We start from the raw sequence: 20,175 nt of genomic DNA, 5'->3' as shown, positions 1-20,175 counted from the left end.
TTTTTTAAATCTTTTGTAACCTGACCACAAAGCACAAAAACACCCTGACTTGTGTAGCATGAGAAATACAGTACGTTTATAAAAAATACAAAAGCACTTTTTTTTTTTAAACCATCAAGAGAAGCATTTTATAGGGGTCGGAAATGAATAAAAATAACAAAAGCAGCTGTATTTATGTATTTCTCAAAACTTCTTAAAATGCAGAATCTATTTACAGCATCATGTCAGAGAGCAGAGGGAGTATGAAAGCACAAACACACAGTTCGGGAGGAGGAAGTGACGACAGATGAACCAGGGCAGTAAACTGTTCTCCATAAAAGAGGTGTTTTATTTAAGCCTACTGTCAGTCTTGAGTCAAAATGACAAACGTTTAAAGAGTTCTCAGTCCTTCAGGAGACCAGGGAGGACGGGTTAGTCCAGAGCGATGATGTCATCATCGTCATTGTCGGTGGGGCCAGCTGTGGCACTTGATTGGTCCGTCCGTGGGCGCTTGGTGGAGGCCTCGCCAGTTTCTGCATCCGAGTGCTTCCTCTTGATGCCGCCGGCGCCTGCTGCTGCAGAGCTCGACGACGCCCCTTCGTCCTCGTCAGAGTCAACAATCATGATGTCATCGTCTTCTGCTGGAGCTGGTGGGGTTCACAGAAACAAAAGAAGACAAAAGAAAAGTAAGTACTAGCACTAATTTGCTTCCACGAATACCCCCCCCCCCCATCCCAAAACAACCAAACTGAATGCAATTAAAGAATTTACAATGTTTTATAATATGCTAAAGGTCAGTTCACATCAAAGACTGACTTCAAGGTGGGTTGACAAAGATGTAAAAAATGATGTGAGCAAAAAAAAGTTCTGTCCTACTGACCTTTAGAAGAGGTGGACGGCTGGGCGGAGTCCTTGTTGCCGTTGGTTATGCTGTTAACCTCTTCCTGGTTTGACTGAGGGGGCGGAGGTTTGTCTGGGGCCTCACCTACTACCTCAAACTCCACATCCCGTTCAAGCTCCTCGCTGCCAATGAATACACACACACACACACACATACACTTGTTCACCTGAGTCACAACCTACAAGAAATTAAACAAGACACATTCAACTGTGTATTTCATTCATACATTTATGTGCACAGAGCTACATACGTGTGCAGGACATTAACGAGGAGTGTGTAGTCTTGGAGGAAGTCATCAGCTTGGAGACGGCTGCCGTTACGGATCCCAAAATCAGAAAGAAATTTGCTGTTGTTGGCTGTGGAGGGACAGATAGGATTGGAGTTACATATTGTGTTTACAGAACTACACGTGAGGACAGAGCAATTATGGATGATCATTTCCTTACTATATACTCCCCAAATGTAAATCACAATAAATCAGGAGTGTAACAATCAATCTGGATCGATACATCGATTCAGTGATCGGGTAGGCAAAGTGAAAATGAGAATCCATACCATCATCTTTAAGATACGCTTTTATTTTGAAATTCTCATGGAATGTCTTGCGAGCACCAGGCAGGTAATGGCAAGCAGGCAAAAAAAAGAGATGAGGACATTTACCTCCCTCTTGGGAATAAATCAGCAGGACAGAAAAGTTTTAGATTTCAGAAAAGGGTCAACCGACAAAGCGCACGCCAAACGAGGCTGTTACGGGATAAACTATTCAGAAACCAGACGAACCCGGCCAGGCATCTCACTAATTTGTCCCTTTTGAAATGGAGCAGCTGATATTGCTATAGTGACTTAAACCAGTGGTGAGCAAGAAAAAAAGATGCAACTGTTGATGCTATTTGATAAGAAATAGTCCAATGGCCCTCAAAATAATCTGTACACTGTAAAACACCAGTCATCATATAATATCATATTGTGATGAAAGTTTGATTTACAAAATATTCATACATTTTTTTTATTTCTTTATATATATTTCTTTACTTTTTGATTTAACAAAGTTAACTCTAGCCCTAATTCTAATTATATACTATTTTCCCATTGCTTCACTCAAAATATCACCTGAGGTCCATAAACAACTCTCCCTGTTGTGTATTTATCTCACCTGTCCTCTAAATGCTGTGACAAAATGTTCCAAACCAAAACTGCTCGTCTCCAATTCTGTAATCACAAACATTGACAAACCAGGAGGCACAGCTCACTCTCACCAACTGTGTCAACAGAGACACTAAAGTGCTCTTTTAATCTCCTCCTGTCTGGCCAGTGAGTGTTTCATCTGATGACTAACAGACAGATGCTTCCACAGCGACCTCTTCTGTCCAGATAAAGAATCACCACACTTCACTTTTCATTCTCACTCCACCACAGATCAGTCACTACTTTTTGGATTACTCCCATCCCTAACATTCTCTTTACCAGTCTTGCACAGCCCCTCAACTTTTTACACTGTGATACATTACTGTCTTTTCCCCCTTCTTTACCTTCCGTTTCTCCTTCTTCTGAGGAGATGAGGATGGTCCCTTTTCCATCCTCTATCTGAACATCTGGAGCCACCATGCCAAATCTCTCCTTCAGGATCTGTTAAAAAAAAATAACATACAAAAACTGTTTCCTGACTGAACAAATGTGCAGTGTGGGAGCTAAAAAAGATGCTGTGTGAACTGAAGCTGCAGTATCCTATCAGGACAGTTTTAATATTTTAAGCAACTCCAACAGGTGTTAAAGTCATATAGTGAATGAACCACTGTCGCGGGTTGCTGTACGTGCAGAAACAAAGCTCATCACATCACCTTGTCCTGCACAGAGAGGACAGTAGTTTTGTGGACGTTGACTTTGACTGTGACTTCAGGTTTGCTGACACAGACATAGCAGTTGGCGCTGGGTGGGTCCAAGATACACGGGACCAGCAGCTTCTTCCTGAGGTTGGGACATTTGTTCAGGAAGATCTGGAGAACAAAGAAGACAAAAGGATTTTACTCTGGGCACTGTTGTTCAGGTGACACACTTCTGGGTCAAAACATCTCAGAAATAATATGAAGAAACCAAATTCAGATGCTCTCAATGGTGCTCAGGAACTTTTACACCTGCACCATTGAGAGCATCTTGAGTGGGAGCATCACCACATGGATGGGCGGTTGCACAAAGCAGGACATTTTGGCCCTTAGGAGGGTAGGCCGCTCAGTTGAGCGGACTACCAGAACAACTCTACATCATTTGGTAGACCAACCAAATGATGCAGGTCGAGAGTTGAGAAGATCCTCAGGCTGCCCCATCAACCCGGACACTCACTCCTCTCCCTGCAGCCATCAGGCCGTTGATTCTGCTGCCTGAGAACCAACACTGAGAGGATGAGGAAAAGCTTCTTCCCCCAGCTCATCTGTCTGCTCAACAGTGAGCATTAATCTGGACAAACCCACTCCCACCTACACTAGATGTAAATACTGTACATTCTTATTTTTGTTTTTCTATTTTATTATATTTAATAATTTAATTTATTCATCTTACCTATTTTTGGTAGCAGGGACAAAGAGAATTTCACTGCACATTGTAAAGTTAAAGTTAAGTTAAAGTTAAGTTAAAGTGACATATTTTGTCATTGGAGGGAACTCACTCCAACGAAATTTGTTCTCTGCATTTAACCCACCCAAGTGACGTGCACACACACACAGCAAACCCGGGGCAGTGGGCGACCGCGTGCAGCGCCCGGGGAGCAGTGGGGGTTAGGTACCTTGCTCAAGGGTACCTCAGCCATGGACACCGGGACGGGGAATCGAACCAGCGATCCACCGGTTACGGGTCCGACACCCTAACCGCTGATCCACGACTGCCCCACTCGTACTGTGTATGATTGTGTGTGTGACACAAAACTATTTTGATCTTGAACTCTTGATGCTTGGTTTATAACCAATGTATCCTAAGAATGGTCAAAAAGTTTAAAATGTTTCATTACCGTTACACAAATCAGAACTAGTGTGGGTGCACTCTGTGTCAGCAAACAACATGGCAGCTACTGTTATTACCATTATTATTATTACAGATGGCTTCTTACAGTTTCTGCTGGTGGACAGATACCACAGTCATATGGACAGTACATATCAGTGTTAATGCTGACACAAGAGTTCTAAGTTCATATAAAAAGTGCAATCTGAATGACATCTTAGGGATGGCTTCACAGTTTTCTAAGTCTGTCTTGAAACAATGGTCAGGTGCCTGTGTGAACACTGATGCAATTCCTCCTCCTGTTCTCCCGTTTAATGTAAGTAATGGGGAACAAAATCCACAGCCCAACTTCTGTGCAAAAATGTATTCAAAAATGTATCTGAGGCCAGACAGAAATCAGGGGTCTTAATAAAGGTTCTGAACCAAACCATCCTTTGTACATATGTGAACACACATATTTATATATATATATATATATATATATATATATATATTTTTTTTTTTTTTAATGAGCACCGGCATTTTTTTCCCCAGTTGCTCCCAGTGAGAAGAGTGTGTTTGTGGCACCATGCAGCCATCTAATACAATCATGGACCCTTGGTACTTTGAACTAACCGTACGACAGGATTCCAGTTGGCCAGAGAGGATCTTCAACGCCTCCAGCACGATGAGTCCAGCGATGACAGCGTTGGTTGTAGCAATAGCTGGGATGATGTTACCTGCCATGGCTGAAACAAACAAACAAACAAAAAAATAAATAAATAAATAAACAGGGAAATTTACCTCAATGTGGGTGTCCACTACTGCTGCAGAAGATATCCTAAACTAATTTAGATCCTGTACACTATGTTTACTAAATAAAACACAGCAAATGATAGTTAGTTTCCAGTGTGAACAACTTACACTTTACGTCAAAGCGACTCTTCATGTTCATGCTAAAGATGTGCATACGTAAGTTGGCTGCTGCAGTAACAAAGTCCATGGCTGGAGGGTCATCCTGACAACAAGAGGAAGGTACACGTGAGCCATTAAATACAACATACATGTATCTGTGTGTCACAAACACTACACTATGGCCATGTCTAGAGCCAGAATCCTGAAATGACAACAAATTTGGACCGAGCGTCTTATCTTTCTGCACGGATAGTTTATTCATCCATACATGTATACAACAAGTGTGCAGACCTTGCTTCCAGCTGGTTGTGTTTGAGCGTTACCTTATCCCACACTAGCTCTGCTCCTTCTCCCTTTTCCTGCAGCTGTGAGCGAAGAGTCTCCACGCTGTGCTGGAACAGCTGGCAGTGACCCCATACACCCAGAACCTGCTGATCCTTCAAACCAGAAACTGGAGAATCCCCCTGAGGACATGCTGCAACACACATAAAGACAGTCAAATAAACACCTGAGATAGCTGGCATACAGGCCCACTATGGCTATGTTTACATGCATGTGATGATATTTTCCATATTAGGGGAGGCAGCCCTTCTCAGTGTACTGCAGCCCTTTGTACTCTTCCTCCCTGAGATACTGTTAAACTGTTTTGCTGACCAAAAAGGGCAGAATATGTCCATATCTGGTTAATCTGTTTTTTACTGAAGCTAATGAAGCTCTGCTAACTGGGTTCCTATAACTTCTTCACAGCAAAACAGTTTACCAGTAGAAAGTATAAAGCTTTTAATGTGAAGTAGAAAGGTTTGGTTTGAATCAGACTTAATTTAAAATAGTTCCAAATACAACTCCAAGCAATCAGAAAACTGTGTAAAATAAGGTGGATATCTGAAAGTACAAATGGGAATGGAGGGGTAAAACTAAACTCCAAACCACAGAGAAACCACAAAAGTACAGAGAGCTGAACAGAGAGAGAGAATCTGACAAAGAAGACCAATATTCGTCATCTTTGGTCAACCCTGCTACCAAACAGGACCACAAGAGTGTGGTGCGGCACAGCAGTAGAAACACATTATCACCGAACAGCTAAAGATGACAGCTGAACCAAACTGGTTTTTGAAGTAACTCATCATGTGACAATTTAAGCAATTCTATTTTTTTTCCACTAGGCACATGTGATAAATGCTCAAATGTTATGCAAAGTATGTGGAAAATGTGTGCACAGTCACTGTGGGTTTTTAAAAAGACAAAAAAAAAGAAAACCATGCATACTTCCACACACTAATTGGTTAAAGTTGTGAATATTTCAGTCAGTCACACCAGTTAGCTTAACTACTAGTTATGTTTCCAACAGCAGCAGAATAAAAACATGAGTAAATCCATGCAGTGTTAGAGTGCAGCACACCATGGCAACCACCTGAAAACAGCTGCTCTAAGACCTGCTACTGTACCAGTTACGCAGTTATTTCTTACTCTGGAGATTAAACTCAAAATGTGTCAAAGCACTTCAGTGACAATCAGACTTACACTTGACTGTTTGCAAGAGTTGCTCAAAATTACTAACTTGCGTTATGAATTGATTTAAATTCATGGAGTTGGATTCCTGATGATCCAACTTTCCTTTACTCAGTGTTTTCACAACAGCTTTTTACTGTGTTACACACTTGGTTCTAACTTTTGTTAGGACATAAACTTAGATCTTCCTCTCAGCCTGAAGCTACACTGGAAGTTTGGTTTTCTGGATAGATGCTCACTTCCTTTCTGACAGAAGAGACATTTTCGATGACTGTTAAGTAAAGCTGTCACACATACTGCTGCAATACAATTCTAAACTTCTTGTCTTGCTGCCATGATTTGTTTTTATCACTCATCATTACAATGACAGATGCTGGAGGCTAGTTTTGTCAAAGATGAGGAAAGTGATGAGGCGGGACAAACAAAGAGCAAACAAGCCACCAAATTCATTTCACCAAAAGCTTTCTGTGACACAAACATTCAAACATACCACTGTTCTCCAGCTGGTGCCAGTCCAGAGGAGTAGGAGCTTTCCTCTTCTTCCACAGCTTGTCCATGGTAAGCAGGTACATGATGTCATCTTTGAAAAGCTGGAACAAGAGCCAATCAGAAGCAAACTTGTTAATGTATGTCTGTGCTGAATATATACACTCACACAGTGCATGATTAAAACACTCCCAACGGTTGTGTGTTCAGTTTTGAACAAAGCATTATTAGAAAAGTAAAGCACACTTTGAAGAAAAAAAATAAAACATGTTTTTCCCCCAACACAACATCAACAAATCACTGTCAGGTCTCATTTCTGCCTGCAGGTTACTGCCATGAATCAGAGTAAAACAAGAAACAAGAGATTTTCACTCTCTAAATAACTAATCCCATTTATGTTTTGTGTTTTTAGTTGCCTGAATCTCCTGCTTGAGCATCACATCAACATTCTATGTACATTAGTTAGGTGAACAGAAAGTCTGTGTATCCCATACATACTTTGTAGCATGTCACAAAGTCTGCATCTGAATTTTTCTGACTGGTACCTTGTTGAAGAGTTTGACAGAGTCGTATCCTGTGGAACGGGCCCACTCCTTGGTGGAGACTCTCTTGATGTCCCCGTCCTTTTCTGAGGCCGTGGCGCGAGCTGCCGTCTCTTCGGGATTCCCTGTTTACAGAGAACACTCACTCACGTTTCACTGTGTAGGACGCTTGTGTGTTTCTAACAGTATCACTAACCATTCTGTTGTGTGAACCAGCAAGCTAGCCATTAACTGCTGTCACAAAATGAGTGAACAGAAGAGCCAAAGAAAAGCAACAGCACAGCGTCACTCACATTCAGCCTCTGGGTCCGCTGTGTCGGGTGACACTTCTTGATCTGCATCCTCTTCTCCAAACAGCTGACTGTAGTGTCAAGACAAGACGACTGGTTTAGCACCTTTGAAACATAATCACATGTATTCTACATTCCTGTTGATTATTCTTAAACATGTGCACGATCAGCCTGGTGAGGGTTTAACTGTGAACTGTAGTCCACATGAACGATGTTAGTGCTAAGCTGGGTTTAGAATGAGCCTTACTTGAAGAGATACTTGGCCCACACGATGCAGTGAATGGGTTCAGACGGCGTGTTTCTTATGGTGCATCCTGGAAATGTCTTCTGGGTGGGCTTAGGTTGGCACTCATAGCACTCCGTCATGCCCTAGGAAACAAAGACAGGGAGGAAAAAGATTGTGACAGATACAGAAACATGGTGAGATAATTCCTGTCTTTCAACCTTTTACTGGATAGGAAATCTATGCAACAGATTTTCTAACAAGTAACGTAACGAAGATGTGCATGTCCTACCTTCTTGATTACTGTGACTTGTCCGAGGTATCCTGCTGTGCCGCTCTCTATCAGAGGAATGTCTGCTGCCAAGCACATCCTGTTCACATGGTTACGGGCCGCTAAGGAGACGGGAAGTGTTTTAGTTTGTTTATCATCTGAATGTATTGTAACAGCAAATGTTTTGAGTAGTATGGTCATGTTAAATACCTCTGTTATCCAGAGCGTTCATTACCAGCACAAACTTTCTGAAGAACTCCACATTGTAGTCAGGGCTGATTAAAGAAGAGGGACACAGTCAGTTCCAAATCAAAAGTGGACAGCCATCAACAAAGCATATTGCAGATATTTTCCTTACTGTCACCTTACCTTACTGACAAAACTGGTATCCAAGTCTGATTAAACTCTTTGATGTATTGATTGAGTAAACGGAACAAAACACAGAAAGGAACTCACTTCATGATGCTGTCATGGTAGGCAGTGATATTTGCAGTAGGACAAAACTGCAAGACGCTCTCTTTGGCCACCTGCAAAACCACAAGGACAAATCGCCTGACTGAGTCAAAAATGTACAAACAGTAGTACAATTTAACAACAAGCCTACAGCCACAAGTGGCAAAGGGTAATCTGCTGTTGTTTCCATACCTGTGCTTTAGACTTGCCGACATGCTTCTTCTGGAAGAGGAACTGACGGTTCAGGTTGCTCACATCAATTGTGTCCAAGTCAATCTGCCAAAATCAAGAAACTCAGTCGTGTACACATGTAAAGTGTGCTATATGACAACAAACTCGAACCAACCTGGCACAAATACAATGTCAACTTTTTGACGTGGTAATTTTAATTAATTATATGACGACAAATAGGAACAAAACCACTTTCTATCAATTTGATTTGTTGTCCGTCGGTTGCCTTGCCTTTGATGCGCTGTTCTTTTCTTGCAGCTTTGCTAGTTGTTTTACTAACAATGTTTCTTGATTTCAGCTCTCTCAAGAAAAAAAGATACTCCTAGATAATATAATGAAGGGAATAATGGTGAATATTAATCTTTTACTTAGGTCACAAGCAGCCTTCAAGGACCTCTAGAGGTCCCTGAACCCTTGTTTGGTATCCAATTAAAGTCACCAACGCTCGGCTCCAAACACCAGATGGCTTATAGGACAAACATATCCACAACTAATAACAAGTGCTATAAAAACCCATATTTCAGATCTGCAGCATAACACAACACAACCGGCTAAACAATGGCGTGTCCAATGATGTTTGTGCAGGCATTTACCCAGCCGACCGGCTAGCTAGCCGTCATGTTACAAAGAAGTTGTCTGGCTAACTTAGCAAGGTAAATGGCGCCAAATTCTCGAGCTACATTGTTGCCGCAGAGCTCATATTTTTAATAATTTATTTCGTGTCCGAGTCTGTTTCTTTGAGTATGCACTATGGGTATCGAGAAACAACCACAAGCACTCATATGTTTTACTTCTTTGAATGCCACGTCTCAGGAATTAGCCTGATCCCGCACACCTCCAGGCGCAGTATGTGAAGCACAAAGACCTAGCATGATAGCTAGCTAGCTAACAGACACACACAAACAAATGCAAGTGTGACGGACCACTTCGATGTTTTTGAAGCCGGTAAGGACGAGGTTCTTCAGCAGCTCGCAGCCGATCCCTCCCGCTCCCACCACCAGCACCCTGCAAGTGGAAAGGGAGTCAGCCAGCTCTTTTCGAAGCGAACCCACCAACTGGACCATGTTGATCGCTAAGAGACAGAACCAGACCCTGCAGCACCGGGAGGCTAACGGCTAGCTTTTTCCTTTTTTGCAGAACCGAAGTCCCGCGTACTTCCGGGTTACGTAACTTCTTCTGTAAAATACTGAGACGCCTGTTGACCATATCGTTGTCACAGCGCCCTCTTATGGGCGGTTTGTTATTGCTTCACCTAACGTTTGAACTTTGATGGCGTCCCACCTATTATGTACTTTTAATTAGGCCACTTAGTTGTCTACAAAATATAATCTACAAATAAATTAAGGCGCAATATTATGATTAAGATAAAATGTTATTGACCCCAGAGGGAAATTCACGTTCAAATTACACCACCTTTACCAGTTTCAATATTAAAGATGATGACACATTAAGGCATCAGTAATAATCCAATGATATGATATTCCAAAATTTGCCATTCTACATAATGTGTACTTCTACTTTTAGGACTAAAAGTATACTTTGATGGTCTTTTTCAGTACTTCTTCCGACTCTTCTTTTTTCTCAAATCATGTCCCGGTTACTTAAAATAATTCATACCTTGAAGGCAGTTTTGTGTAAAGACTGTTAAGGTGGTGTAAAGGTGGTGGTATGATGAGTGCAGAGTTCTAGAACAGGATCAAGGTGGATGTTTGATGAGACAGTCCAAGACAGTATTTGTCTTAAAATTGAAGAAATTTTAAAGTTTTCCTGAGATATCGTGTTGCTGAGAATAGGATGGATGGATGAAAAACATAATACCTCACCAAAGTGAACCTGAGAAATATCAAAAGGAAGTTCCACTTCGCATGAATGTCTGCTGCGGTCTGCCTATATCTGACATCATTGGTAGGTCTACACAGATCACTTTACGATGGCTATTAGCTACCAAGAAAATTACTATTGTAAATATTTACTCATACTATCTACTATTTATAAGCTTTTTATCACGCTGCAGGAATCTACATGTGTCCATTAGGCCCATTATGTGACTAAATATTATTAAGAAAAAAATTCACACTATAATATAAATGATAATGTGGGAATGTTGTTGGTGTGGAGGAAATTCCAAGCAGAGAGAGATGTGTGGCCAAACATGCGGTTCACCACAAGTTAATGCTCTGTGGTAACCTCACATCCTGGGACTACGCACACCACTGAGGAGTACAACAACAGAGTGCATTATAACCAGGATGTCGTGTTGTCACACTCGGCTAACAAAACAAAATAAATGTTCTTATGAGGCTTACTTGAACCGTATTTGCTGTCACTCATGAAACAAACAAGACTCCACGAGAGGAACCAGTTATGTTCTAATGATCGGATTATGATAGGAGAACCTGCTGTGCTGCAGAAGCCTGTAGCTGCTGCTGCTCAGTATCCATGGCAACACCAAGATATGACGACGTCACAACATGACGCCTTTCGGTACTGTGTTAAACTCTGAAACAGAAAGGAGAACAAAAGCCACCACTAGGCTACAGCCTACTAAAGTGGGGTCTATTCGGTGTCAGTATGGAGTACCTTGCCAGTTAAACGCCTCATTCAGAGCATGAAAGCCTTGGCAACAATTCGTGGTTGTAGTCAGTGCATAAAAACTTACTTTTTTCCACTTGGCTAACTCTGGGTCTGCAGAGCAAAAAACAAAAAAACAAAAAAAAACTTTGGCAATCTGTGAAACAAACCGTCAAAATGCAAATTTGTTTTTACATTTATGTGGTTATGTGATAACAGCCTCTTCCACTGGAACTAATTATTGGCATTTTACACACAAAATGTCTTGAGTTTATGTGGAAAATAAACGTCCCATTAGTGATACCAGAGTGCTCTCGCTGTCCAGAGGCGACATTTATTGATAAGATGGCGAAGGTATGAGCCACGCTACCCTGCCTCTGATTAGCTTACCCTGATATTCTAGCCCGAACTCAAACCAATCTCACCGAACACACAAAGAGTACTAACCAATCAAAGGCAGTGTGGGGCGGGTCAAAATTTTGCCATCCTGGGAAAAAAAAAGGTAGTCCAGAGACCGCTGGACTCTGCGAAGAGAGGAGTGGAGGCTTTGTCTTTGCAGTAAGTTGGCGTCATATCGTGAACTTGTTTAGCCACACAACGTAAGTTTAATAACAGCGACTTTAATGAACACAGCGCTGTTCATTTAAAGTCAATAATCACTAGGCCTGGGGGAACAGAAAACATTTAATATCATCATAGTAAATAGTTACATGCCTATCAATTTAAGAAAAATGCAGCCTGCTGTCTGAAAATGATGTTCTTGTCAGCGCTCGTTGTCAATCATTAACATCCCGTTGTGTAAATAAATTGTGATTTGGACGAATCAATAGGACAGCGGGTCACCTGTACACGTTTTGTTTGTCTACGCTCCTGCCCGTGCCTTAAATTGTGTGTTCGCGTGAGTGTGCGCGCGTGGGCCGATGACTGTAACCCAGGTGTCTCAACTCAGAGATTAGAAGAGGCTAAATATGCTGAGAAGTCATTCCAGTCACAGTGGGCCCATAGGGACTAGTTTTTCATAATAAAACCAGTTAATAGCTGTTTGAACTGGTGGTCTGACCTCCGCCCGCAGGAGCGCACAAACCGAGACAACGCTGTCCCGCACCACGGCTGTGTGAAATCAGAGATGGGGTCCACAGGACACGTCTGCTCGGTGCTGCTGACAGTGTTTCTGCTGGGGCTTCATCACTCCTCGGGTTTCTGGATCGTCAACGTCGTCTTCCCGCCGAACGCCAAACCGAGAGCACCAAGTAACAGCACTCCGCCGCTCATTATCGGTAAGTGTGAGGAGTGTTATGGTTATATCTATATATAGAATCTGAACTCTATCTTTAAGGGTCAAGACTTGAATCCAGCCGGGCCACAGTGGCCCTGAATAGCTCCGTAATTTTGTACGAGTTTAACTCAAAATACTATGTGGAGCCTATTCCACTAAAGTACAACACCAACTAATATGAGAAGGGTCTTAGTGGGTCCTGCTTTCTTCTCTGTGTCAAGGTTAATCTGTCTATCCATCTATCTATCTATATATCTATCTATGATTGACTGACCGTCTGTCTGTCTGTGTATTGATGTCTAAGCTATCAGTGAGGTTGGACACTGCACTCTGTACATTTGACCCTGTATTGTACTGTTTGTCTCCTGCTTATCTAGGCCATACTAAGGCATTTTAGACTCAAAGGGCCAAAACGTGATGCAGTGGTCATGCTCCTCACTGGCCTCACTGTTTTATCGAAATATTATTCTGTGCAGTATTAGAGATCGTTGTTACTACAGGCCCCGGCCTCTCAAAATAAGACAGCAAATCGGTTTTCAAATGTAGCTTTGGTCACGGCTTTGGTCTTAGAATCTGTTGGAGGGTCTCGGTATGCACCTTAATGTGAGGATGCTAAAAACCTTGATTGGTATGAGCAAGTTTTTTGTAAAAATCACCCGCCCACACAGAGGAAAAGCTGCCAAGCCACATGAGGCAAGAATAAAAATTCTTTCTTTACTGGCACCACTGGTCAGCACCCTTTCCAAGCTTAAAATAAGTCTTTATTTCTGAGAAACTGTCTCCCTTGTATTAGATTAACCTAGGAGCAAATTTAAGGATTCAGAGCAGTCTTAAATATCCTGAAAATGATCCGGGCTCTCTGGTCCTGGACCTTTAAAGGTCCATTTCAGCCAAACTCCTCTTTAAAGAGTTTGGTTAGACCTGCTCCAACTGGAAAGTGTCATGAGATAACCTTTGTTGTGAATTGGCGTTATATAAATAAACTGAATTGAACTGAACTGAATTGAATTGAATTTAGCAGCATAAAGTGTTCTGTCTGTATCTGAATGGACAAGTGTTCCTTTAAGTTTTACACCAGAATCATATAATCTTACCCAATTTCCCCCAGGGATCAATAAAGTTTTTCTGATTCTGATATAAATGGTCTTAATCTGATTCAGGTGTGTGTTGTAGACTCTTTGGTGATTAATCGATTAGCTGACTGAGAGAAATTCATTTACCAGCTGTTCTGGTAACTGACAGATCATTCGTTTTTGACATTTCATACACTAAATGATTAACAATTAAATGATCAAGAAAATAGCAAATTAATTGTTAATGAAAATGATCGTTAGTGCAACCCCAATATGGATAGACGTTGCCATAGTGTACTGACAACTGATATACATTGTTATGCCAGTGTTTCTGGTCTTCAAATTACTTAATAATTTCAATTCACTCAATATCAGTGTCTGACACGAAAAAAAAATTAGTAATGGAATTTAGTAAAAGCATGTGTATCCATCTCTACCTTCTTTACATATATACAAGACATTATAAAAGGGATTTGGGGCAAATTTGCTATTTTCATTTGCAGATCTTCCTTTGCAGTTATCATGCAACCCACCTGACTTCTATATGCAAAGTATAGTATTGATTACAGATGTGTTATTCAAGACTGTGGGTGTTCTGTTCATTGACCTTATTACGAATCAGATTTAGTCATTTATTTGAAGATTACTGTGCAGGACATTCTCTCCTCCCACCACTTATGCTTCAGTGTTTGTCGTCAAAAAGGTCATTGTCCAAATGTGGATACACGCAGTCTACTGCAGGGGAACTCTAAGTCGAGGACAGACAGTGAGCTGTACAGCTTCTTCGTCTATAATGGCAAAGTAACATTATGACAAATAGGATTGGGTGAAATGACCGTAAAATGATATGACAGTATTTCTCTGTATTTCTTTTGGGTTTAGAAGTCACAATTGCTGCTGAGTGCTCCTTGTTGGAATTTTGGCTCCTCTTGAGCTTAACTGTGTGTTTCTGCTTGAGCTGGTGAAATAAATTTGTTATATGGCTTTCCTTTTGTCGTTACTTATTATCGTTATATTTCTTGCACTTCTTTACTATTACTACAGTTTGTTATACATCTTATATTTTGCAACCACATCACTTCCCCACCACTCAAGCCACTTGAGTAAGACAAACCTTTGATACGACTTGACCACAGGAGATATGTCTGGTCCTCTCAGCTCTGGTTCAGCTGTGAGCTAACTTTATGCTAACAAGATTAAAAGTCGGTAACACTGTGTACAGTTTACAAACAGTAAATATAATGTGATAGTACGGTATGTTTAACAACAACGCTATCTGGCTATCCAGCTGTGGTGTTGTCATTGTGATGCAGTGTAGGCTTCCTGCAGCTTGTATGTTACAGTCGCCACCCTGTGGTGAGGATGAAACACTGTGGGACTACACTTAGTGTTGATATTCAAATTGTTTTCTCATGTTATTTATCTCATGTTTAAGTTTTGAATGGATTTAAATTTATGTAGAGGAACAATGCCTTTTACTGCTCCTGTTTCATTGAACGTCTTGTGACCCCATGTGGGAACCAATGACCTACAGTATAATTAGCATTTCAATGCTTACATTTCAATGTGATTCATTGACACGTGTGTGTGTGCGTGTGTGTGTGTGTGTGTCCAGTGCCAGGGAACTTGGGGAACCGTCTGGAAGCTAAGATAGACAAGCCAACATTAGTCCACTGGCTGTGCTACAAGAAAACTGAACACTGGTTCCCCCTGTGGATTGACCTCAACATGTTCATGCCTATAGGTGTAGACTGCTGGATTGATAACATTAGGTAACGCCGACTGACCTTTAATGTCATCTGTCCTCTTTCTGTCTTACATTTCACCTCCAAGTTCATGATGATATTATCTCTATACCATTGCAATACATTTTTGTCTTTTTGTGGGTGAACGCACATGTTGCTAAACATTTGGTCAAAAGTTGAGGACATTTATACAATGTTTCCTGAGCACAGTCACATTTACATTCTCTCTTCCTGGTGGTCGTCTCTTTACAGATTTCAGTATTACTGTATTTATGAAGGGGCTAGGATTTTGTTACTCTATTGCTGATTAATCTTCCACATTCATCACCAAACAGTTATACTGGAGGAAACACAATTTTTCAGCTGTTCTTCAGATATTATCACAATCACAATATACACTGTGTCTGACCAGCTAGACTGACATGAATGTCTTTGTCCGTGGCCCAGACTTGTTTACAACAGGACGACTCGGCGGTCATCCAACTCACCAGGGGTGCAGGTGCGGGTGCCAGGATTTGGGCAGACATATCCCATCGAGTTTCTTGACTCGAACAAACTGGCTGGTGGGTACTGGTGGATTTGAGGTTTACAATTTTTGGATTATGTAATCTTTACATGTATTTCTTAATTGAATAATACAGAAATATCAAAATGTCTCATGAAAGCAATAATGTATAGGTCTGTTGTTAATTCCTATTCTTCATGTCTCAAATTGGTAGCTTTGCGCTAAGTAAATCCTGCTTCAGGTCCTGACATCTGGTATTGATTCAGAGTGCTGCTGTTCTTTTTGCAGGTTATTTCCACACTATGGTGCAACATTTGGTTAACATGGGCTACACTCGAAATGAGACAGTCAGAGGAGCGCCATACGATTGGAGATTAGCACCCAGTAAGTAGCAAGACTACACATGCACCGTTACATAAACAGTCACAGAGCAAGCTGTAAACACAATACTGACATACTCCTCATCATACTACTCATCACCCCTATAAAGTGCATATAAAGGGGTACAATCATTTCTTATTATATAACACAGAGTAATATTAACATTCAGTTGTGTTTCTGGCCATCTGATAACTATTCACTCTCTTTCTCACTCTGTTTTGACTGGGGAAAATAATATTTACCAGCTGAGTGCTTCATTATGTTCAATAGTTAAGGTTGCAAATGTTGTTTGTTCTTTTGGTGCTAGAAGGGTAATGAAGAGTAGATTTAACAGAAAGCAGATGAATGTTGCAGCTGGAGCAGTGAAAAACGTTGTGGGCTGTAAAATGTATGAGACATTCAGGTGTTCAGGATTCCAAAAACTCCAAATCTTTACAAAGCTTCATGTCAGCCATGTGATAACAGTTTCATTAGGTTGTAATATGTCAGGACTGTGGGTTTGCCCGCTTGCTGTGGGACTCCTCTGACCATATGTGGCCAAAAGAAATGATTTCAGCTAGAACAACACTAATTTAGTCATGCCAAACCGTGTGTCATTATTTATACTAATGATGATGATGAGGAGGAGGATAATGATCATTCCTGACACAGACTGAAATGTGCACTTCTTCAGTGTTCCTGCCATCAGTCTCCAACCTTCCTGTCATGCCTTCTATCACAGATGAGAATGCAGAGTACTTCACAAAGCTTCAGGACCTGGTTGAGGAGATGTACGACCAGTACCAGCAGCCTGTCTACCTGCTGGGACACAGCATGGGCTGCCACTACGTCCTCTACTTCCTCAACCACCAGGCACAGGCCTGGAAGGACAAGTACATCAAGGGCTTCATTTCCCTGGGAGCTCCATGGGGGGGTGCTGTTAAACCACTTAGAGTCATGGCATCAGGTACTGAGAATAGAATACAGTATAACAGAAGAGGCTAATAAAGGGATTTGAACCTGGCCCACTCATAATAACAACTCCACAGGGCAGTGTTACCTATGTGGAATATTGAAACAACAGTATTATTTCACCTTTGATCCAAACATGGGTTGAATATGAAATGTGTCCTGCACGACTGTACAGTCTTGTGTGTCATATTTACAACTGTGATTTATATCCCTCCCAAATTATTGACTTGCAGGTGAAAATGACGGCATCCCAATGATCTCCAACATCAAGATCCGTGAGGAACAGAGGATGGCAACAACTAATCCCTGGATGCTGCCGTCAGATAAAGTCTGGCCAAAGGACCACGTGTTTATCTCCACACCTACCTTTAACTACACAAACCAGGACTACCAGCGCTTCTTCACAGACATCAATTTTGAGGATGGCTGGTAATTCACAGTTTTAATGTTGTTACACAGTCTAGATGGAACATTTACCCACCTGAGCTTAATATGTAGTTGACTCCAATGCTTTGGAAATTTTTATGATCCACAGAACAATGACTACATAGTGAGGGTGGTAATCTAAGATCAATTTTACCTCTTAGTACACATGAGAACCTGCTCCATTATGTAAATTACTTCTTTATAACTAGACAGTCTCTTCATTATGTGTTGCTCCAACGTTTCCACTCTTTCTTCCACAAGTCCTAAGGGTAATATTCTCCTCTTTAGCTGGTAAATGTTCACCAGCTAGACACCATTTGGTGATGCCAGTTTTGAGCTTTTTTCATTCAAAGAGCAACAAGGATTTGATGAGAGTGAACCAGAGTGAATATAACAAGCTTTGAGAGGCAAACCCACCAATTTTACATCAGTTTACCAGCGTTGGGAGGACTACTCCAACACTCGGACTTTATGAAGTCATTTGTGGCTCCAGAGGAAGCTGTGCAAAATCTGATAAACTTGCTCAAGTGGTGTTACTTGAGTTGATGTAATTTGGGGCTTAAGAAACTGAAATGAAATGAAAAAATCTGGCAGAATAGAGTTAGAGACAAGCGAGCTTACCAGATCTCTCTAACCTGCTCCCTACCTCTGCTTAAGGCTGCATCAGCTGCCAGTAGCATAACACACCCGAATTGCATGGTGGGTAATACAGGAGCAGGTTTTAACTCTGCTGCATTGATTTTGACCCCTTTCTTTCGAAACTCATTTAAAAGTTTGCTTTAAAGTTCTATAGAGCTGAGGGGAACTGCAGTCACTTGATAGTTCCTTGAGGGTTCGTCACCTCAGACGAACTCTTTCACAAGTTGTCATGTGATCCATTGCTGATATGAAAATATTGATCATAACTGTTGTGCTCCCCTCGATTTCACAACCTGCTCTATCCTCTTGTTGATTCCAGGTATATGTGGGAGGACACCAAGAATCTCACTATTGATCTACACCCACCTGGTGTTGAGGTGTGGTGTATGTATGGCGTGGGGCTTCCAACTCCGATAACGTACATTTACGACGAGGACTTTCCAAACGTGGACCCAGTGGACTTTGTTTACGCCGATGGGGACGACACAGTGGACAGCTTTAGCATGAGTCTTTGCAAACGTTGGATTGGACAGCAGAAGAAGCCTGTCCACATTACAGAGTACCGAGGGCTGGCCCACCTGGACATGGTGTTCCATGAAAAGGTGCTCAACCAAATCCAGAACGTCCTGGAGGGCAATTCAGACACACCCAGAGAGGTTGATGTCCGATATGAAACTGAAGAAGTAGACAAGAACATTTAAGATGTTAAAAAAACAGAAACACATGGAGTACTGGATTTTTACCTAGTTTATATTTTAGTATGTTCAAGTATAAAAACAAAACAGCACATAAACATAGCTCTAGCATGTATTAGCACCCCTCCCAGCCAAAGTAAGTGCAGCAGGTCCAAACTAATCTAACCTTGATCTAAACCAAAGGCTCAGTACTGGCGGTGTGGGTTTGTCTCTGATTTGTTCATTTCTCTTTCCAAGCTGTGTATTTTGTTTTACTTTCTTTATATTTTATGTTGATTATAATGCAACTTAGAGTGGTAACATTGGTACACTAACAATAATAATGACAACAATAATAATAATGATTATCATAATTATCACCACAATGATTAGAAAGCATACATATTTTTTTGGTGGAGATTTTTTTCTGTTTTGGTTTACTTTGAGGATGAATTGATCATCAGTCATTCATTGTGCACATACACACACACACACCCAATGACACATACTTGTCACATTTATTGGGTAGTTAAGACTGAATAATGAATAGCAGCCTATTTTGTTATGATGTCACCAGTATTTCTGTGTGGATTTATATATTTTTAGGTATATAAATTATTATATGATCACTTTATCCTCAGGCCCTTAGTACCATCTACATGCACAGTAAACCAATAATGTGTGTGTGAAATCAAAGGAATCTTTTATATTTACATGTAATATGTGAAATGTATTTGTATGGTTCGACTTATAATAAAGCACCTACTATCACAAAAGTTAATGTGTTATATGGTGGACTCAAGAATGGTGCAGAGGGGGCAGTTGCCCACATGTTTGAACAAAACAAAACAAAACAAAAAAACATGACCAAGTGCCCTCCGAGATGCCCTTTCTGTGGAGGAAACGTGATGAAGTGCCATATAATAAGTTAGATTCGATGTGTCTCTAAATGGTTAAGTAAATATATTTCCTGTATAGTTGTTTTAACTTTGAATCTGAGTCATATAAAAAAACAATTTTAATCTTAACCACAGATTGTAAATGTCTAACCATAAATGCATCCCAGTATTCTGCAACCTGGTGTCCCACCTCATATACCTGGTGGCTCTTTGATTTATTTTGCCCCTGTCCATCAAACTCCGCCACTGTCGTTAAATGATTAGTTTA

General features: G+C 41.1%; 2 protein-coding genes across 2 annotated transcripts; one reads left to right on the top strand and one right to left on the bottom strand.

Annotated features, from left to right (window-relative positions):
- Positions 1-9: 9 nt before the first annotated feature.
- uba2 (ubiquitin-like modifier activating enzyme 2) lies at positions 10-9,951 on the bottom strand. Its single transcript, XM_046393812.1, has 17 exons — positions 9,691-9,951; positions 8,729-8,812; positions 8,540-8,610; positions 8,294-8,358; positions 8,105-8,205; positions 7,837-7,958; positions 7,593-7,660; positions 7,303-7,424; positions 6,762-6,861; positions 5,086-5,237; positions 4,772-4,865; positions 4,484-4,596; positions 2,719-2,874; positions 2,410-2,506; positions 1,131-1,236; positions 860-1,002; positions 10-626 (listed from the first exon to the last, which is right to left on the bottom strand). The coding sequence occupies exons 1-17, from the start codon at positions 9,829-9,831 to the stop codon at positions 412-414; spliced, it is 1,950 nt and encodes a 649-aa protein (XP_046249768.1). The 5' UTR covers positions 9,832-9,951; the 3' UTR covers positions 10-411.
- A 2,282-nt stretch (positions 9,952-12,233) lies between these two features.
- lcat (lecithin-cholesterol acyltransferase) lies at positions 12,234-20,036 on the top strand. The gene is made up of 7 exons (XM_046393808.1): positions 12,234-12,615; positions 15,303-15,459; positions 15,880-15,995; positions 16,226-16,321; positions 17,040-17,264; positions 17,503-17,698; positions 18,654-20,036. Exons 1-7 carry the CDS (start codon positions 12,465-12,467, stop codon positions 19,033-19,035), a joined length of 1,323 nt encoding a protein of 440 aa, XP_046249764.1. The 5' UTR covers positions 12,234-12,464; the 3' UTR covers positions 19,036-20,036.
- Positions 20,037-20,175: the final 139 nt, after the last annotated feature.

Source organism: Scatophagus argus, chromosome 7 (assembly GCF_020382885.2).
Source record: "Scatophagus argus isolate fScaArg1 chromosome 7, fScaArg1.pri, whole genome shotgun sequence".
NCBI classification, from domain to species: domain Eukaryota; kingdom Metazoa; phylum Chordata; class Actinopteri; family Scatophagidae; genus Scatophagus; species Scatophagus argus.
Note: the sequence above shows the minus strand (reverse complement) of the source record. Positions and strands in the feature narration are given on the sequence as shown.

Bases quoted from the DNA above. Each gene is read 5' to 3' on its own strand.
- lcat (XM_046393808.1), top strand. From the start codon at position 12,465: ATGGGGTCCACAGGACACGTCTGCTCGGTGCTGCTGACAGTGTTTCTG. The intron at 15,460-15,879 runs GTAACGCCGACT...TCCGTGGCCCAG, and splicing joins TGCTGGATTGATAACATTAG to ACTTGTTTACAACAGGACGA. The intron at 16,322-17,039 runs GTAAGTAGCAAG...CTTCTATCACAG, and splicing joins CGATTGGAGATTAGCACCCA to ATGAGAATGCAGAGTACTTC.
- uba2 (XM_046393812.1), bottom strand. From the start codon at position 9,831: ATGGTCCAGTTGGTGGGTTCGCTTCGAAAAGAGCTGGCTGACTCCCTT. The intron at 6,862-7,302 runs GTACCAGTCAGA...CTCTTGTTCCAG, and splicing joins CTGTCAAACTCTTCAACAAG to CTTTTCAAAGATGACATCAT. The intron at 4,866-5,085 runs GTAACGCTCAAA...TCTTGTTGTCAG, and splicing joins CAGAGCTAGTGTGGGATAAG to GATGACCCTCCAGCCATGGA.